The 20,329-nt window shown below is 41.5% G+C and overlaps 1 protein-coding gene across 3 annotated transcripts in view; it reads left to right on the top strand.

Annotated features, from left to right (window-relative positions):
- Positions 1 to 10,116: 10,116 nt before the first annotated feature.
- Positions 10,117 to 20,329, top strand: part of NR3C1 (nuclear receptor subfamily 3 group C member 1) — a 97,244-nt gene continuing 87,031 nt past the window's right edge. Inside the window, exons 1-2 of one of the 3 annotated variants that reach the window (XM_075996166.1) lie at positions 10,117 to 10,355; positions 14,626 to 15,816. In XM_075996166.1, coding sequence (XP_075852281.1) covers positions 14,639 to 15,816 — 1,178 coding nt within the window. In that variant the 5' untranslated portion in view covers positions 10,117 to 10,355; positions 14,626 to 14,638. Of the gene's footprint in view, positions 10,356 to 10,972; positions 11,133 to 11,804; positions 12,262 to 14,625; positions 15,817 to 20,329 lie in introns of those variants that run through there. The other 2 variants (XM_012748919.2, XM_012748918.2) reach the window with 2 other exon arrangements.

Here is a 20,329-nt window from a genome sequence, read left to right as displayed (position 1 = left end):
CCCCCCCACAATTTATCCACTCACTAATTCCAGAGAGAACTTGAAGTGGGTCATAATAAGTACAATTTTAGATAGGTAGATAGATTCATTGATTGATTGAGCTATCTCATAGGTGTAATAAAATTGAGTAATTAGAAACTCATCCCAAAGGCTCTGTTGGCCTGATGAACAGAAACACATGTGATGAAATCACAGAGAGGTAAAATAGAAAATGAAAATCAGGACCAAGGAAAGAGGAATAAAAATATGCTGGACATCATTCAATAACTATTTGCTGATGGTAATTATAGGGATGGAAAACCCATCAGGCCTATGGAGCTAAAATTAATCAGCAAGTATTCACACAGTGCCTCCTGCTTCTATTACTGGTTCTGGCTTCCTGCCTGCCCAGTGCAGAGGCTGGAGACATTTGCGTGACATTCAGCTTGTCAAGAAAGAAAGAGCAAAATGAGCAGACAGAGCCTCCCAGCCGCTGTCTGTCTACACCCCATCATGTCTGCTGGAATCACAGTCAAATGAGACAAATTTCTTCTGCGGAAGACTATAAAACTAGCTTAAAAGTTGTAAACATCACTTCATCACCTGAAAAAGGCCCAATTAAGTGGAGGTACTATTTCTGCAAAGCAATAGTCAGTTCATTTGTGTACCATTTGAAATTTCAAAGTACAAACCCACATTCTATTTCTATTTAAGAAATAGAACCCACATTTCTATTTATTAAAGTCAGGAAGTGAAACCAATAAAACTTATAACAACTTTAATTTTCAGGGTTCTTTCCATTGCTGACAAACATTTTAAGTCATGTCGAATTCTCTCAATGTAAAATATGATGTTTATGGCACTGTTAACATTTTGATAAAAAGCTATTGTAGTGGTCATTTGTTTTTTTCTGCATGCCCAGCATCCATTTTCTCCTATCTTTCTCCTATCTTAAAAAGCTCCAATTATTTTGGGGAGCATGTCTCTCTTGCCCATCTCTCGTGCTCTCTTTGATTTGTACCCCACTCTTAGGTGTCAGTGGTGGGCACTTGTCCTAGGCTTTGCCATCAGAGTATGCTTTCCTTATGTCCCTTGGTCATAGTTATTGGTCCAGGGATGAACATGTGTCCCAACCCGACCAATGAACCCTCTCCCAGGAGCAACTACCAAAATTATGGGAAAAGAACTCTTTCCACTGAAGTTACTAAGCTGGTAGGATGTCTTAAATCCAGGTGCCACAAGCTACCAGGTGGAGATAACCTTTACAGGAATAAAACCAAAACAGAAAAATTAAGCTAAGGGATAGAATTCAAGTCCTTTTGGTATCATTTGAGCCCTTGAATCCGGCTATGCCTGAAATGAAACTTCCTCTGAACTTTTCAGTGAACCAATAAACTGTATTTTGGCTTTAACAGTTGGGTTTCTTTTAAATGCACCAAAATATGTCCTAGTAGAATGCTAATGGCAAGCTTCCATTACAAGTATTATCTGTGTGAGAAATAACCACGTAACTTGAAGGCGATCCTTCACAATGCAGTCAGTGCTGCTCACCTCTAGGAAACCCTCCTTGACCTCCATCTCCATATCCACACCCACCTCCCTAACCGAAAGCACCCACATGGCTTCTTGATGCATATATGGTACCCTATATATCCATCACACTTCTACAAGTCTGTGCTGTTTGATAATGATTTGTTACTGGTTCTGTCTCCATTTCCTGTAGAGTAGGATTATATCATGATCATTTTTATATCCCTGCAGCATTACACTGGGGCCTAACATATATAATAGTCCCTATTTTGTAGAATGAATTGTACTTTGTTGAAGGAATGAATGAATGGGAGACACAATGATTTAGGAAAGTGTCTTCTATTAATAAAGATTCCATGATTAATTAAAACCATCCATAAACAGCTAATTAGCAGAAGGATCAACATAGACCAAATTGATAGATCCAAACTGAATCTTCAAAGTGTCAATTACTGGCAGTTACAGAGTTGAGAATTTTTCCTTTCTCTGGTCATTAGGGTTCAAAAGGTGGGTAAATGGGGAGAGGTGGTTCTTCCTTTTGCAAAGCATTGACTACTTTTAAAATTGCAGAAAATGTAATAACTTCTCTGGCAAAATGTTAAAACCAAGGCAAACAACCTATAATGTGGAGTATAGGTTGTAGGTTATAATGGCGGAAGCAAGAAAAGCTGAGAAAACTGTAGTAGCCAGAAGTTTGCAGAGAACCAGTAGACAAGACAATAGGATGGTTCATGGCAAGGTCCTTCTTTCTGGTGCAGTGAAGAAAAACAGAATGAGGAGGTGAGAAGTGTAGAAAGAGGAAACACTCTGTATAGCGCAGTGTGACTGAGTGAGAGAGTTTTACAATGAAGATGGCTACATGCTAGGGGGAAAAAGTCCACTGTAACTTGGGATAGAATCAAGGCATTGGGGTGAACAAATTACTCTCCATGTAGGCAAAAATCAATACAATTTCTAGATGAGTAAGCAAACTTCTGAGGATGTGAGTTCCAGTTATGACATTAGTTGGAGCTTCCCCTCCTCACCTGCACTTTGAGGCAATTAGATATTTAATTAAGAATCAAGCCTAACTTTCTTCACGGGCTTCAAGATATTTCCCTAGAAACCCTGGAACAGCCAATATTTCAGTATCTCCTGCTACGGGCCTCCCCTGACTCCTTGTGTCAGGTCCAGCTTTCTATGCACTCACCCCATTCAACCACTGAGCCTTCTTACCTTAGCATAGGAAGTTTCTGAAAGTCTATCTCTTCCATCTGCTGGATGACTGGTTTTCTCCTTCCTTTGGCCACCCAAATCCCTCCCCTGTCCAACCATCCTTCCCCACCTCCACTGCCATTCATTGCCCCAGTACAAATCTCCATCTTCTTTCCTTGGACCCAAGTGCCTGCCTCCTCAACAGCTTTCCTTGCTTCCTCTCTTAGCCCCCAGAGCCCATACTCTACATCACAGGCAGAATGATCTTTTCAAATAGTAAATTAGATTATATCCATTAGTGTGCTGGAAAATGTTTAACAACTACCTTGTTAAATGGGGGAAAGGAGTATGTATCTGTTTATTATAGATTTTACTAATATAAAGGATGCATGTAACACAAAATTTGCAAAAAGAAATAAAATATACAACACTTTTTAATAGTAAATTCTGCATGGCCACTTGATTTTCACAGAATGGTTTCAGTGATTTTTGCCAAACTGTATCCGTAGCTAACCTACAGTTGGAATTCAATCATGTTTGACAAAATCAGACTACAAATAAATATTTGATTAATACTCAATTCAGCAAAGAGGTCACTCATGCCACTGAAGTTCCAACATGTATGCGGGTTGATATTTTCACATTAATGAGTGAGATGAACGTGAAGCAACAAAAATGTATGTTCGGACTAAACTCATTCATCCATGACATGAGTGATTTCTTTTGCTGAATCAGAGAATAGTTTTCAAATAGTAGAAAAACATTCTCTCAATTTTTCATGTTATTCACAAACTAACATACTTTTAAGTTTAATCTTCATTACCAAAATTTCCTCTAACATTTCAGTCTCGACGACCAACACAATAAATCAAGATCTGATTTGTAATATTTTTCCATTTTTATAGTGTAAGTACTCCACCATGATTGAGTTTAAGCCACCAAAATAACATTTCTAAATGCAGAGCTGGGAAGAGATATGCTATATAATCCCATTATATAATATAGATGTCGTATAGAACAGACGGAAATAACTTTAAGAAGATAGATAATAGTAAAGTGCTGTAAAATAATTAAGAAGTGAAGTTTTCAGCATCCATTACCTTTGCTGTTAAAATATTTAATTGCAAATTTACAAGTAATTTAGTTTTTAATAATGACCGTGATTAACAACCTACTGACCAAATCTTTGAAAATTTAACAATCAGCTTTTGCAAGCTGATATAGCTGGCTCTAGCACACTATTGAATTGTCACTCTCCTGCCTGAAATTCCAGACTGCCTGTTACACTGATTATCTGGGAAATTAGTGAAGAGGGGCAGTGATAATTTCTATTTTGTGGAGAAGTGATGATGCAAAAATTGTATAAGCTCCTCTCTGCTTTTTGAAAAACTTTAGTGTTCAAAAACTCCTTTTGAGCACATTGCCCCATCTGAGCCTTACATAGTTCCTGTGAGATAGGTGGGGTAGATGTCATTATACTTTCCTTACAGACTGAAAATACAAAGCTGAGAAAAGTTAAATTACTGCCAAGCTCATTCAGGTCATTATTAATAAATGGCAGAACAGGGTTTCAAACCCAGGTCTTACTGAAAATTCAACAAGAAGCTAGAGAAAATTTAATTGACTGATATAAAAATTAAAAAAAAACTCTAACAAATTTGTCCTTTGTAACATTTTAGAGTTTGATATGAAAAGTACATTCATATCTTGTTAAAGGATCCCTATACCAAGGATGTTTTGTTCTTATAAACCCCACTATTTCTAAGTTATCATAAAACAAAACAAAACTAAGCCTTTCGTGACCTAATAAATAAATAAGATCTAAGAATCAAAATAGAAATGTAGGTTTTCAAAAATGAGCTGAGAGATTCCACATAGAAATGGAGCAGATTGAAACACCCTCTACCAAGGGAACATGGGACAGAAAAGTAGATTAAATCTGAAAAGGAAGAAAGCTAATGACATAATGGGGAGCCACAAATGCCACAAATGAAAAACAAAGTACGTAATACTTGTTACAATTATTCAGGTTGCTTGCTCTATGTCTCCAAATGTTAAAAACAGTAGGATCTTGCTTATGACAACATTGATCTCATTTATCTGCTGATATTTACCTCATCCTTGAATCAGATACTGCTTAGACTAAGTTCTGCCACCATAAAGGACATGGACTTAAGCAGGACACCCATAGGGCATTTCGTATGTACAAATTGTGATGTTTTAGGTTGCTTAAGATAAAATCGCTAGAAGCATCAAAAGATAGTAACAATTTACTAGTTACTAGGGAGGCTAGTAACAATTCAGCATTTCCCAGTCTATGTGGGAATCTTAATTCCAATTACAAAGAAAAATACCAAAGTGGAATTCATTATGATTAAGAACTTGCTGTACTGGTGTGAACTGTCTGTGATCGGCACCTCTGTTGTAAAATACAAAGTATTGAAGCAGACAGATGGGTCATTCAAGGCTCAGCTGGGTTCCCTTGAACCTCTTGCCTTATAAAGTTAAACAAGAAGGGAACTATTTCCCAAAATCAAGATTTTATTTTTAATAGGCATCTAATAGTTACGCAGGAACAGTTCTTTACAGTACTAACAGGTTCTGACCATGAGCAAAAGCTGTTTGTGTATGCTTACTATAAAATTAACATATTTAAAATAATTAATACACACAACAACAATGTACTTGATTCCAATTTGCACTTTAGTATCACAGATTTAAAGTGGGAGGGTAGAAATAAAGAATAAACGGAAACTGGAGCTACAACAAAGAATCATGGACGACAGGAAGATAAGTCACTAGGAAGTGTCCTTATGTAAGAGGAAGTACATGCGATAAACAACCGTAGAGGTAGGGATGAATGTGGTGTGTGGTGCACTTTCTTACAGACTCTGTCTTGACAGACACTGCTCAGCACAGTCATCTCAACTCATCTAAATTCTCCAGTCTCCCTGGAAAACATCTGGATTGATGCCCATGGGGTGCTAAACTCTGGACTCCACATAATCCTGCTCCCACCAGTTGAGCTACCCACAGTTCCTTGTGTTTCTTTCCCCCAAACATGTTTATGCCATTTGTTACTTGTTATTGTAATGACTTAATTTAATTAAATATGAAGTAAAAGGATGAAGTATGAGTATGAAGAAAGTTGTTGTTTTATAAAATCTAAGTGGAAAGATGGCTTGTAAACAATTGCACTCAAATAAGGTGAATGTAAGATAATTAATGAAAAGACTGGGGTGGGGGAGGCAAGTGGAAAGAATCATGAAAATTTTGAAATCTGCACTTGAATTATTTTGTAAGTACACACTGAACATCCCTAATCTGAAAATCTGAAATCTGCAGTGCTCCAAAATCTGAAACTTTTTGAGCACTGACATGATGCCACAAGTGGAAAATTTCATGCTTAAATACTCTACAAAAACTTGGTTTCATGCCCAAAATTATTTAAAATATTGATAAAACTGCCTTCAGGCTATATGTATAAGGTGTATATGAAACATAAATGAACTTCTGGTTTAGCCTTGGGTTCCATCTCCAAGACATTTCATTATGTATAGGGAAATATTCCAAAATCAAGAAAAAATCCAAAATCCAAAACTCTTCTGGTCCCAAGCATTTCAGATAAAGGATATCTTTAATTTTTTTTTTTCTCTATTTAAAAATAAACTGGGTAATATAATAATACTACAGATCAATAATTGCTAACAATGACGGAACACTATGTCCCAAGAATTAGTCTAAGTACTTCACATGTATCAAACTGGTTTGATCTTTATAATAATTTAAGTTGCTACCATTATTATTGCTATTCTACAGATAATTAAATCTGAGGCACAGAGCGTTAGGGAGCTTGCCCAAGGTTACATTACTCTTAGTAGTGGAGACTGTATTTGGCCCAGATCATCTGACTTTTAGCTACTGCGCTGTACCAAGGCACTATAGGTATAGTTTACACATGCACTAAAGAAGACAGGGAACTCTAGGCAGTGGGCTCATAAAAGGTTTAGACCTTCACCAAAAGAATAACAAATAAACATTTAATTATAGGTTTTAGGTCTCAAAAAGTTTAAAGTTTACAACTTTTTTTATGATTTTCTTGCTTTAACTTTTAAAGTTAACTAAATACTGATCTGACATAGTTTGGATATTTGTCCCCTTCAAATCTCATTTTGAAATTTGATCCCCAATGTCAGAAATGGGGCCTAGGGGGAGGTATTTGGGTCACTGGGGTGGATCTCTCAGGAATGGCCTGATGCCATCCTTGTGGTAATCAGTGGTTCTCCCTCTATTAGTTTCCAAGAGAGCTGATTATTGAAAAACAGCCTGGCACCTCCTTCCTCTGCTTTCTCTCACACATGTGATCTGGCACCATGCTTCTTGTATAGCTTACAGACCTACAAGCTAAATTAAGCTCTTTTTATACTTTTTGACAAGGTCTTACTCTGTTGCCCAGGCTGGAGTGCAGTGGCGTGGTCATAGCTCACTGTAACCTCAAACTCCTCTCCTTAAACAATTCTCCCACCTCAGCCTCCCAAGTAGCTATGACTATAGGTGTGTGCCACCAAGCCTGGCACATTTTTTGATTTTTTGTACAGATGGGGTCTCGAACTCCTAGCCTTAAGGGATCCTCCTACCTTTGCCTCCCAAAGTGCTAGGATTACAAGTGAGAGCCACTGCACCTGTCCAAACTATTTTTTTTTTTAATAAATTACCCACCCTCAGGTTTTCTTTTATAGCAACACAAATAGACTAAGACACAGTCCAATCGCATCAGCTAGAAGGATTCACCTTCAACAAAAGGGCAGGTAAAAAGTGATGGTCTTAAATATCAGACTAAAAGTTGGGAATCTAAGTAATACTAGAATACTGAGTTTTTGTATATACCTGAGCAGGAGTATGGCATGATTTAATTGATGTTTTGAAGGGGTCATCTGGAAGTGCAGCTTGAATTATTTTAGAGGGAATGGAGATTATAAAAGAGATGAACAGAATGGGAGAACTCACTTGGATAATTATCAATTGCTGTATAAATGTAAAAGGTGGGTTAGTTACTATTTAGGCTTAAGGTTTTGTTGGCCTTAGATACAATCTCTAAGATTATATCCATTCATTCAACAAACACCCACTGAGCACCTACTATACACTATTGATATAGCAGTGAACAAACAGACATAGCCCCTGCATTCTCAGAGCTATCTACCATGCTACCAAAGTAACATATTCAGGATACTATAAGAACATACAATAATAAATCTAGATTATTTTTTACAAGAGGGTAGCACTCAGATGTTTAAACCCAAGACCAGGCATCCTCAAATCATGGCCCAAGGGACACATGCGGCCTCCAAGGACATTTATCCAGCCCATCAGGTGTTTTTGCCACTGCTGCCTATCCTGCTTAGCAGCAGACTTGTCCTGGGCCCACAGTGCGCATGTGTGGAATGTGCGCTGCACTCTCCAATGGCCCTCCAACGGTCTGAGGGACAGTGAACTGGCCCCCTGTTTAAAAAGTTTGAGGACCCCTGCTCAAGACAATGAAAATGAGGATCTTGAATAGCATTAGTATACTTTTCATTAACTCACTTGGCCACCACAACAACCTAGTAACAGTGATATTATATCTAGTCGACTCACTGACTGACTCAATGTTATTCTAACACTGTAAAATATCTGCTCAGTGCCTACATCTTGGGCTTTGCTCTAGGAGTAGGACCTAAAGCCAGAACAAGACAGATCAGGTCCTTGCCTTGACAGAGTTTGAATACACCACCTTCATTCCTACCTGTACTTCTGAAAGACAAATACATTCCCCCTCAGATGGGGATTCATCCTATTTTTTATCTTGTAGTAATTATAACTTCCCTGAGTTACAGATTAGTGAATGTTATACCTAAAGACTTCATACATTGAGCATAAAACACTTTTCAGTAGTGTTTGTTGGACAGTAGATGCTCAATAAATGTTAACTTCTGTTAGAACTATGTTATTATTACAATGCTAAATATCATGTCCTTTCTGGTACACTGGATGGCATCTCTTGGATTAAATTCCATAAGGACTTATTGCAAATCTATCATGGGATTGATATACTGCTTCATAGGAATTACGAGATCAGTGAGGAAAACCTCTTTATTATCTAAGTCCACCCTCAATATTTAGGAGCTGTGTAAATTTGGACAAGCATCAACCTCTATAAACTACAGTTTCCTCATACTGAGAAATCAAATAATACCTATTTCATTCAACTGTTGGCCCAAAATGTCAATAAATGTAGGCCATAAGTCATAATTATTATTACTCTGAGAAACAGACATGAGTTAATTTACAGTTTATGTGAAAGACTGAAGAATAAGAACTATTTTCTATCAAATTAAGAAATAACAGGCATATCACTGAAAAAAAAATTAGGAAAATTGCGTAGTTTTCTCAAGTTAATTTATTTTAATTTTAAAACTATATGATTATTCCTCCATATTAAGATTTGATGGACATAGAGAAAAAACTAGGCAGAGAGAATGTTAACTAGCAACTCTTGTAAAATCACAAATTACTCAAAGCAGAGTACCTATCGCTTAGAATTTGGACATGTATGAGAGAGAAGGTGGATTCTTTTCTCAGAGCAGAGATTCAGCTGCGAAATAGGTTGACGTTATGGAGAGAAGATATCTATTAGATAATTTTATGGTCTCTTTAAATATACACATATGTATGTGTCTACGTAAGTGGAATTCTTAGTTCTTTCAAGCAGATGTACGAGGATAATCGTTAGTAGCATGATTAAAGCATTTCTAAAACGTGTGACAAATTATTGTAGGGTTGGGTCTTGATTTTTTCCCATGAAACTGCTGGTCTTTTAGGGACCATATCCATGAGACACATCTGATTCTAATGCTTGAGACTGAGAAGTTGGAAAAACTTTGTAAGAAGGCAAAGTAGCGTCCCCAGAGTCTCACAGCGTCCACTATGAGCTTCCAAAGCTAGGGCCTCCTTCTGGTGACTTGCGCCAAGCGACAGAAAAGGAGTCTCTCTTCTGGATACAGAAGGGGGTTTTGTCAACTTGTAGGTGCTCTGAGTCCTTCAAAAAAATTATTCTGGCCGATGTTTCTACATCGGCTTAGGCGGTGGTTCCCTTTTCCTTTCCGAGACGGAGAGCCTCTCTTCCTTTCCCAAGATGGCGGGTCCATGATCCTCTGGAGGCGGCCCCCGTAGAGCGTCTCCGGAGAAGGGGGTTGCTAAAAACCCAGTTCTTTCCTAGGGCAGCGGTCACCATTCAGAACCGAGGAGTGGCCGTTCAGGATACTCCCGCGATCGGGAACCTTAAGCAAGATGGTGGCCGCGGGGCTGGGCCGGCATCACCCTACTCTACCAAGATGGCGGCGGGCGGCTTCCGGCACGCGCTTCCCCAATCGCCTTCAAGATGTCAGAGCCCGGGCGGCCGCCGTCAGAGTCGGAGCGCTGCGGGAGGAGAGAGAGTGGCTGCTGCCGAGCCTCGGGGCAGGGACGAGGTGGAGCTGCGGCAACCCCCGCCTCTGTCAGGAGCTGGCTAGCGCTGTCACCTGTGGGGGCGCAAAAGTTACGTCCCCAAACCCTAAAGCAGCACGGCACAACCTTACCCCGAGTCACAAAAATCATAATATGTGCCACACAAGGTAGGAGGCTCGGTCCCGGGGCTGCCCAAGCCTTCCGGACGCGGCGAGCTGGGGAAGGGGGCTGGGACGGGGGCATCCCGCGCGGTCACCCCTCGCCCCACTCCCCTCTCCTGTCTTTGGGGACAGGCCACGTGTTTCCCTCGGACCGAGGGGGGGGGCGCGAAACAGAAACAGCTGGAGGGAGTTTAACGCTGACGTTTTACAGCTGCGTGCGTTTTGCCTTATTTGAGGGGGCAGGGGTCCTGCGGACGCGACAGGGTGAGCGACGCTTGGAGTCCAGGGCGGCAAATGTCAAGATTCGGGGGACGGCGCCTCACCGGGAACTTGGACGCGGGCCTCGGAGGGGGTGGAAGGAGAGGTCAGGGGTTTGGTACTGGGAGGAGGACACACTTCGCCAGCAACTTACTATTTCTCTCGCAACTTGCTTTTAGGCCTGCCCCCCCCTGCTTGGTTAATCATAATAAAAAAGTGCAAAGAAATCCAGCTCGCCGGAGGTTTTGCATTTGGCGTGCAACTTCCTTCGAGTGTGAGCGCGCGGGGAGGGAGCGAAGGAGGGGTGGGGGTTGAACTTGGCAGGCGGCGCCTCCTGCCGCCGCCGCCGCCGCCTCCCAGACTCGGGGAAGAGGGCGGGGGACGGCCGCGGCGCGGGGGAGGGTGCGTTCTGCTTTGCAACTTCTCTCCGGGTTCGAGAGCGCGGCGGCGGCGGCTGCAGACCGGGCGGCGCAGACGATGCGGGGGCGGGGGACGTGCCCGCACGCGACTGCCCCCGGGCCCAGAGTACGTATGCGCTGACCCCCGCCTCTCCCCTCCCCTCCTGAAAGCCTCCCCAGAGGGCGTGCCTGGCCGCCCGGCCCCCAGCGCTGCCGAGACGCTGCGGCACAGTCTCCTTGCAACCCTGTAGCCCCTCTCGAAGTGACACTCTTCGCGCAACTCGGGCCCGGGGCGGCGGCGCGGACCACCCCGCAGCCCAGCTGCGGGCCGCGCCCCGGCTCTCCCAGCCCGCCCGCTGTCACCCGGAGCTCGCCGCCGCGGGAGAGGCGAGCTCCAAAGTGGGACCTGAGCCGCGGAGCTGGGCGGGGGCGGGAAGGAGCTGCCAGAAGAGAAACTAGAGAAACTCGGTTTCCCTTCTCAAACCGCCCCAAAGAGACCAGGCTGGCCCCCGCCTCCGCCTCACTTTCTTTCTCCCGGGGTGGGGGCCGAGGAGAAGCCCCGCGGGCGGCGGTGCCCGGGGCCGCGGGCGAGCGGGCGCCGTCGGGCCCCGGTGGCGGGCCCGCGCGGAGGGCGTGAGGGCGGGGGCTGCGGGCGCCCCTGCAGTTGCCGAGCGTCGCCAACAGGTTGCACCGTTCCCCGCGGCCGCGGCGCGGGCCCTCGGGCGGGGAGCGGCCGGGGGCGGAGTGGGAGCGCGTGTGAGCCAGTGTGTGCGCGCCGTGGCGCCGCCTCCGCCCGCCCCCCGCTCGGTCCCGCTCGCTCGCCCAGGCCGGGCGGCCCTTTCCCGTGTCCGTGCTCCCTCCCCTCCGCCGCCGCCTCCTCCATTTTGCGAGCTCGTGTCTGTGACTGGAGCCCGAGTCGAGTCACCACCGCCCGCCCGTCGGGGACGGATTCAGTGGGTGGAAGGAGACGCGGCAGCCGGAGCAGCGGGGCGCCGGGACGGGGGACGCGCGCCCGGGAGCCCGGACCCGCGGAGACGAGCGCGGGGCGGAGGGCCGGCTTGTCAGTGGGGAAATGGGAGACTTTCTTCAGTAGGGGCGCTCCCCTCCCCCCATGGAGAAGGGGGCGGCTGTTTACTTCCTTTTTTTTAGAGAAAATTATTTCTCTTCTGCTCCTCCTGCGTTCACACGCTAAGTTGTTTATCTCGGCTGCGGCGGGCGCTGCGGACGGCGGCGGGTGAGCGGCGCCGCTGCCCGAGGTAAGAGGCGGGAGGGTGGGGGCCGCGGGGCCGCGGGCGGCGGGGGCCGGGTCGGGGCCGCTGCGGGCGCCGGCAAACTTTTATTAGCCGCGGGCAGTGGGGGCTGGGGGCTGGCGAGGGCCGGGCGGTGGTGACGAAAGGGCAGCGCGCGGGTGACAGCGCTGGCCTCTTCCTCTCGCTCTGCCGCCGCCGCCGTCACCCGGCCGAGCCGAGGGGCGGGAACCCGAGCCCGGGCTGCCAGGGGAGCCAGGTCGGGCTGCTGAGGCTTTCAGGCTCCCCATTCCCCGGCGGGAACCCTGGTCTGTTTTTTTTCTCCCTCCACGTCCCCCTTTCTGTTCCCTGTAAGGGGGACAGTCCCGACACCCATTTCTGTGGTGAACGCTCAGCCGCGTCTGAATTCTCCTCGCCCAGGTCTTTCCACTCCGCCCCAGAGCGCCCGAGCGCGGCGGGGCTGCTGTCGAGGCTCCCGCGCGCCTCGTTGGTGGCGGGCGTGCGGGGCGCGGGAGCGAGTCACACGCGGGGTGACAGCCTGCGCCCCGGAGACTTCGGCCGGGGCTGGCGTTATCTGGCAGAAGTGGGCGTGTCGGAGGGGGAACTCAACAGGTCTGGACACATTTCTCTCCCAACCTCGCACTTTTTTTTTTTCTGCCACCCCCCCCGCCCCGCCCCGGCCACCCCCCAAGGGCTTGTTCTTTAGCGTTTGACATCTTCTCGAGCCTGGCGTTTCTCAGTGGCCCCTTTGAGAAGAAGACCCTCACGAGCCGTCGTGGTTTCGTGCTGCGATTTTTAACAAGCGCTGGGTTGGTGGTTGGGGTTGCAGACTCGGTCACTGCGGCGCTGTGATACTGCTTAGGACCCCTCGGCGGCCCCTCAGAGTGGCAGGGTTATTCGCTAAATGCTGGGGGGGATGATGTAGCTTGAGGGAGCGTTTCGTTTAGGCAAGTCTTGTTTTGGTTTCGGGTTTGAAGGCAGCTGTCAGAAAAGCGGCGTGGAAATTCATTAGTCCCCATTTGATACCCTGTGTTTAGAGATCGCTATCAGGTAAACAGGGCGGCCGGAGAGTGGGTAGATAAAGCACTTTACCCTCGAGATTGGTAGTGACAGATCCCCACCCCTCTTTCCACCTTCGTTATATTCCCCTTTGAGTCTCGAGGGCCAGTGACTTTTATGTTTCTCAGCGTCTTCGTATAGGAAAAGTTTCCTTTTATTGGTCGGGATTTGTCTATAATGTCCCAAATGTGCTGATCAAAATCTTTGCCCTTCTCATAAAACATCCTGATTATTAACAATATTCTAGCAACCTAATCCTCTTGAGCATAGGCTCAGAAATGGGCCACGTGAAGGTTTTAGAATGCAGAGAAAATTATTCTGAGCGTTTTACTGGATACTGTTTTGTTTTGGTTTATGTGAATGTGATTTTACAGTTCTGGGTTTTTGTTTTTCGGAGCTGAGGTATTTGGAAAGGAAAGATCTTAACTTGTAAGTATATAATAGTATTTTATATTGAGGGTCTCAAGCAATTTAAATAAATGCAGCTTAGTCTAGATGTTATTGTGAATTATAAGGATCAGACAGCGATATCGAAGGTATGTTTAAATAACGTAAAATTGTAGTGAGAAGTTACACGTTCTGTTCTACATTTTTAAATCTAAATTTTGGTTGTCCTGTATACGATGTATCATATATCCAAAATTTGGAGCTAGGCACTATTAGGCGTATCCAAGTCAGAAATATGGGTTAAAATAAGGAGCCTTTTCCCAGCCTATTAGAAGATAAGCAGATCAGCATTGTTTATTTTTCAAATAAAATGTGCATGGTTCATCAGTAGGTTGTACTTTAAAGGGCTGGATGTATGACTAGCTGGTAGGAGGGGAATTGGGGAATAATTGGGGATTGAAAATTCTAGTATAGTATTTATCAAATGTTAAATGTATTGGTTCTTAGAAAAGCAAACAGCCTCAATTGAAAAGAGGTAGGAATTTTAATGACCACACTTTTTAAAAAATTAAATACTTTGACATCAACTTGAACCTTTGGAATAATCAGATGTAATGAATTATAATGTCTGTGATTAACAAAGCTACACCTTCAGTGAGTGGCAGGATGAATAGCCATGCTTAGTTGGGAACAATTTTGTCCTCAGCTGTGCAAATGGACAGCATTGTACTTTTAAATGTGGCACACTGAATGGGAGCAGGGGACATGGCTTTTTATTCTGGAAGATCGAAACTAGTCTTCCCGTAACAAAGAATTTGATTTTGGAGTTAACTAAAAGGTTCATTTAACAGGCTGTCTCTTACTAATCGGATCACAGAGATAATGTGACTTTAGAGCTTATTATGTCCCCCCCCTTTTTTTTTGTAGCTGATATTAACTTATGGACTGCAAAGAATCATTAACTCCTCCCAGTAGAGAAGAAATCCCCAGCAGCCTGCTTAGTCAGGAGAGGGGAAATGTGATGGATATCTATAAAACCCTAAGGGGAGGAGCTACTGTGAAGGTTTCTGCGTCTTCACCCTCACTGGCTGTTGCTTCTCAGTCTGACTCTAAGCAGCAAAGACTTTTGGTTGATTTTCCAAAAGGCTCAGTAAGCAATGTGCAGCAGCCAGATCTGTCTAAAGCAGTTTCACTCTCAATGGGACTGTATATGGGAGAGCCAGAAACAAAAGTGATGGGGAATGACCTGGGATTCCCACAGCAGGGCCAAGTCAGCCTTTCCTCTGGGGAAACAGACTTTCGGCTTCTGGAAGAAAGCATCGCAAACCTTAATAGGTCGACCAGCCTTGCAGAGAACCCTAAGAGTTCAGCATCTGCTGCTGCTTCTGCTGCCTCCACAGAGAAGGAGTTTCCAAAAACTCTCTCTGATCCGTCTTCAGAGCAGCAAAATTTGAAGGGCCAGACTGGTACCAATGGTGGCAATGTGAAGTTATATACCACAGACCAAAGCACTTTGGACATTTTGCAGGATTTGGAGTTTTCTTCTGAGTCCCCAGGTAAAGAGACGAGTGACAGTCCATGGAGATCAGAACTGTTAATGGATGAAAACTGTTTGCTTTCTCCTTTGGAAGGAGAGGATCCATTCCTTTTGGAAGGAAACTCGAATGAGGACTGTAAGCCTCTCATTTTACCGGACACTAAACCTAAAATTAAGGATAATGGAGATACGATCTTATCAGGCCCCAACAGTGTACCACTGCCCCAAGTGAAAACAGAAAAAGAAGATTTCATCGAACTCTGCACCCCTGGGGTAATTAAGCAAGAGAAACTAGGCCCAGTTTACTGTCAGGCCAACTTTTCTGGAGCAAACATTGGTAAAATGTCTGCCATTTCTGTTCATGGTGTGAGCACCTCTGGAGGACAGATGTACCACTATGACATGAATACAGCCTCCCTTTCGCAACAGCAGGATCAGAAGCCTATTTTTAATGTCATTCCACCCATTCCTGTTGGTTCAGAAAATTGGAATAGGTGCCAAGGATCTGCAGATGACAACTTGACTTCCTTGGGGACTTTGAACTTCCCTGGTCGATCGGTTTTTTCTAATGGCTATTCAAGGTAAGAGTAATGCCTTTCTATTTCTTAAGCATGGTACATCATCTAAGATGGGTTAATGGATTTAAACATTTATTTGCATGTGTTCTCCAAAGATTCACGTGCTTTTTCATATGAACAAGTTTAAGTGGTTTTTGAAAGTAGGCATTGTAGACAACTTAAGTAATTTATATGTAATCACTTGAAGTTTTTCCCATAAGGAGGGGTATTCGGTATCTCATTGGCCAGTGGTGAAGATTTCATTTAAAAACTGTAAAATAGTATTGCTCACTAACATATCTTAAGTAAAAATTGTATACATTCAAGCGAGTACAATGTCTGATGATATGTTTTTGTGTACATTTAGCTGTTTAGAATATGCTCTTACATTATAATAAAAAATACCCTTAATTACATAATCAAAAATCGTGCTGCTATATATGTACATCTGTGAAGTGCTAGCTTGAGATTAAAGGGTTAAAAATTAGAAGTACTAACAATGAGCCCTATTCTTCAAACCGAACCTTCTGCTGAAGAATTTGAGTTTGGGGATTGCTAAAGCAATGCAGTGAACAGTGCACCAGACCATAGTGTTAGACATAGGTTTTGCTCACAGGGTTCCCAACCTAAGGAAAACAAGTTGTGTCTGCTGATCATTGTCTTTAAGAAAGGAATTAGTGGCAACATGGTGCAAAATAAAATTTTACTTTCAAATGCTGCTCCAAGTTCTAACATACATAACTGATGGCCGAAATTGTTAAGATTCAGTGTTAGTTATTTGGTTTCTAATTTTTATTCAGTTGTTTATAAGTATACTGACATTTCTGTCTGATCTCATAAAGGTCTGTTAAAATGGAATTATCAGAAAAAATTCTAAATTTAGATATCTGTGTTGGTAGAGGTTAAGTTCTCTTCCCTATACACCTATCAGAAATTCAGAAACATGCTAGACTATATGTCCTTTTGAGTTGTGAAGGAAAATATAAAAATGTGAATTGTAGTGAATGATAGGAAATTAATCAGTGTGAGTTTTTTTGAAAAATAAAATCACATAGTGATTTATTTGTATGTAACCATTTCAAGTGTTTTAAATGTTAGTGATATTTGTCATTCCCATTAACTAGTCATTGAGATTTAACTCTCTTTAAAATCCTTTCTCCTATGAAAAGTATCTTAATACTGAGGTGTTTCTTTTCTTTCCCATTTGCATAGGAAGCTTTTCTTGCTAGGGAAAAAATTTAGACGCTGATTTAGGCTGTGTTCTATCCTTCTAAAAGGCTTAGTTGCTATCAAAAGAAAAAACAACTTGGTTATTATGTGTCCTAATGCAAACTTCCTCCTAATCTATGATTTTAATAATAATTATCTTTATTTAGAATACAACATTTTATTATTGTCTTTCTGAACTGAAGGGTTAAAATGTTTTCAATAAGGAGACTTGAGATGTTTCTTATTGCATAAGCTGTTGTGTTTTCAATATTAAAAGACAGTGTTTAAAATTTTTCAGTCTCAAATTTTTGGCAATGGAATTTATGTGCTTTGTTTTCTTAAAAGAGTTAAGTATAGTTGATTTGATTAAGCTATCTGTAGGAAACTATTAAGTTGATTTATAAAACATGTAATTATACAAAGAAAGATAATACATTTTAGGAAACTCTTGGGGATTATTAATGCATTTTATCCTGATAGTCATCATGGTATTGTTTTCATTTTCCTTTCTATAAAAAAAAATGGCATGGAACAAAACTTATTTTCTATTCACTATGAACTTTCATTAAGCCCTATAAAATCTGGGATATGGAGTATGTTGTAGATGAACATAGTTACCCTTAAATCATTAAAGATAACTTTAATACTTTTGTAATACTTTATTACATGATGTGTCTTCCCATATTTTTAGTTTGAGCCTCATAACAACCTTATGGAGGTAGGCAAGGCGATGACGTGGTTCATTAGAAGTTCTTTAATATCCAATGAAATTATTTTTATGCCAATGTGTGATTTGGAATTATAATCAGTAGTCCTGTACTAACAAAAAAGTGTAATACCTTACACAGTATCATTTGTTAATGTTTGAAAATTTTATACCTTAAGCCATTAACTTAGCACTGGGAACTATGATTACCCAGAACAAAGCTTCATCCAAATAAATTGAAACAATGTTTCTTTATAAACCATCATTGAATTAGTCTATTGTTTCCAAACAACAGCCTTGATATAACTAAAACTGTTGCCTTCTCTTCTCTATATGTTATATGACTGTAGCCAAATAGAAGCTATGATCAATGACCCTGAGTGATCAGCAAATAAATTAACACGTTGAGACCACAACTTGATTGAACACTGACTTTATGACTTTAGATATAAAAATATTAAATGCCACTAATAACTTCAGTTGAATTCCTTTTAAATTAAAAAAATAGTATAAATTGTAATTTGACTTTTTAAAATGCAACCTAGAATTTCTTTTTATCAGAATGGTTTTTTTAATAAAAAAAAACCACTTTATTCTCTGGGTTCGAGGGGAGGCAGTTCCTTCAGATGTGTCCATGCACCACCAACCTCGAGTTACCACGTTAAATTGTAAAATTGTGAATATCGTGATTGAGGACAGTAAAGCATTTTCTTTTTAGGGTTTAAGTTCATTGATAGTAAAACAACAGAAACATTACTTAAATCCATTCTTTAAGTAAAATGAAGTAGCCATTCTAACTTTATGCTTTTTTTAAATACTGAAAGTCAATAAGTTTAGCATAAACTTATAATGTTGATGAAGGCATAGTTCTGCATAATTTGATCTTCAACATTGTTTTACTTCAGCATTAATGTTGAAACTGCTGAAAAGTAGAGAAAAGGAAATGGTTTTAGGTGAAATTAGAGCTTTTATTGAGATTATGTTGAAATTTTAGTGTTAAAAAGTCGTCCGTTTCCAGAAGCGTGTGATTTCTGGACAGAAAGTGATGCAGGATGAATTTGAACTTGTGAATTCAGTCTTAGGTAGAGTTTAGGGCTCTGATGATTGGCATTTAATGAAACTACTAAAATGTATGTAGGTTTTAACATCTTTCATTAATCACATTTGTGTCTAATTTTATAAATGAAATTGAAGACCTACACAAACACAGGGTGAGGCAAATTTAGTCCCTTTCTTATTTTTCTTATTAACATTACGTTGAATATTTCCTCAGAAAAAGGAAACATAAAGAAGAGATTTTTGTTTTGAGGATGATTTACCCTTCCCCCTTTTTAATGGATACTTTCTTTACTTCCTACCTTTTTTTTCCTTTCCTTTTAAAGGTTCTGACAATGGATGTTTCAATGTCTTTTTTTTTAATTTTTATTATTTTCATTTTTTTATTTCAGCATATTATGGGGGTACAGATGTTAAAGTTATGTATATTGCCCATGCCCCCCTCCCCTCGAGTCAGAGTCAATGTCCTTTAAGCTTAATATTTCTGATTTTATCCACACAACTCATTTTTGAATGTTAAAGGAGATTGGGGCAATATATTTATTTACTTACTTTTAGCTTTCTGGTAAGACTCTTTTTAAAAATCTATACCTTGTTATGGTTATATGATTAGTAAAAGAAACTTTTAAAACATACTGTGTGTTCAGGTGTGTCAATTTAGTGTGGAATGACTAACAGAAATGTGTGACTAGCGTGTGGTCAGATTTTATTGAAATTACTTCTTTATGATGTTTCTTTGGCTATTCCCCTTATGTTTTTATAATGGGTAACAATTTATATTCATAATGCTGTTTCGGTTTTGTCTGTGTTTTAGCTATTTTAGTTTGACCACTTTCAATGTATTATTGAATGCTAATATATTTTATGACTCTTTCTGAAATATACCTTGCATAAAATATAGGTTAAATGCAAATTGTATTAATAGTGAAATTAGTATGTGGGTAGAGATCACTTTAGGGACCTTTTGAGATGCTAGTAAAGGAGAGATTGGATCAAAAGGGTTTATTTTAGTTTGTGCCTAATGTGAAAGACAGAGCATCTGCGTTAATTGGTTAGTTACATAAGTCTTAATCTGCTCTGGCCTGCAGATGATTGAAATAGCCTCGTTATGTTAGGAAATCTTAATTTACATTAAGTTTAGAATAGGTCTAGGGCATAAGTATTAAAACATATTTTTACTTTAAGGATTACACCTAATTTTAACTTGCAGTGAGTTCTCATTATGTACCACATTTATGTGAACAAATTAAATAGGCAAAATAGGTTTGTGCCAAATACAACGTTTACCCTTCTGAGGACATCCTGGTAACATTTTCATCAAGAGTAATTGTGTAATGTAGTATTTACAGGTATTTGCTAAATTAATGGGCACTTGCTTCCATTATTTCTGAGTCATGGAAAATATATATTGGTGAATCCTGTTGCATAAAGAGCTTTCAAGAAATATTTTGTTAAATTAAGCTATAACTGAAAAAAAAATCAATTATTGACCTTTACAGAAGGGGTTTAAAAGCCCATGCCCTCCTTATTTCTGTAGCTTCAGAAAGCCTACTACTCTCGTTTTCT

This window comes from Microcebus murinus, chromosome 21 (genome assembly GCF_040939455.1).
Source record: "Microcebus murinus isolate Inina chromosome 21, M.murinus_Inina_mat1.0, whole genome shotgun sequence".
Lineage (NCBI taxonomy): Eukaryota > Metazoa > Chordata > Mammalia > Primates > Cheirogaleidae > Microcebus > Microcebus murinus.
Note: the sequence above shows the minus strand (reverse complement) of the source record. Positions and strands in the feature narration are given on the sequence as shown.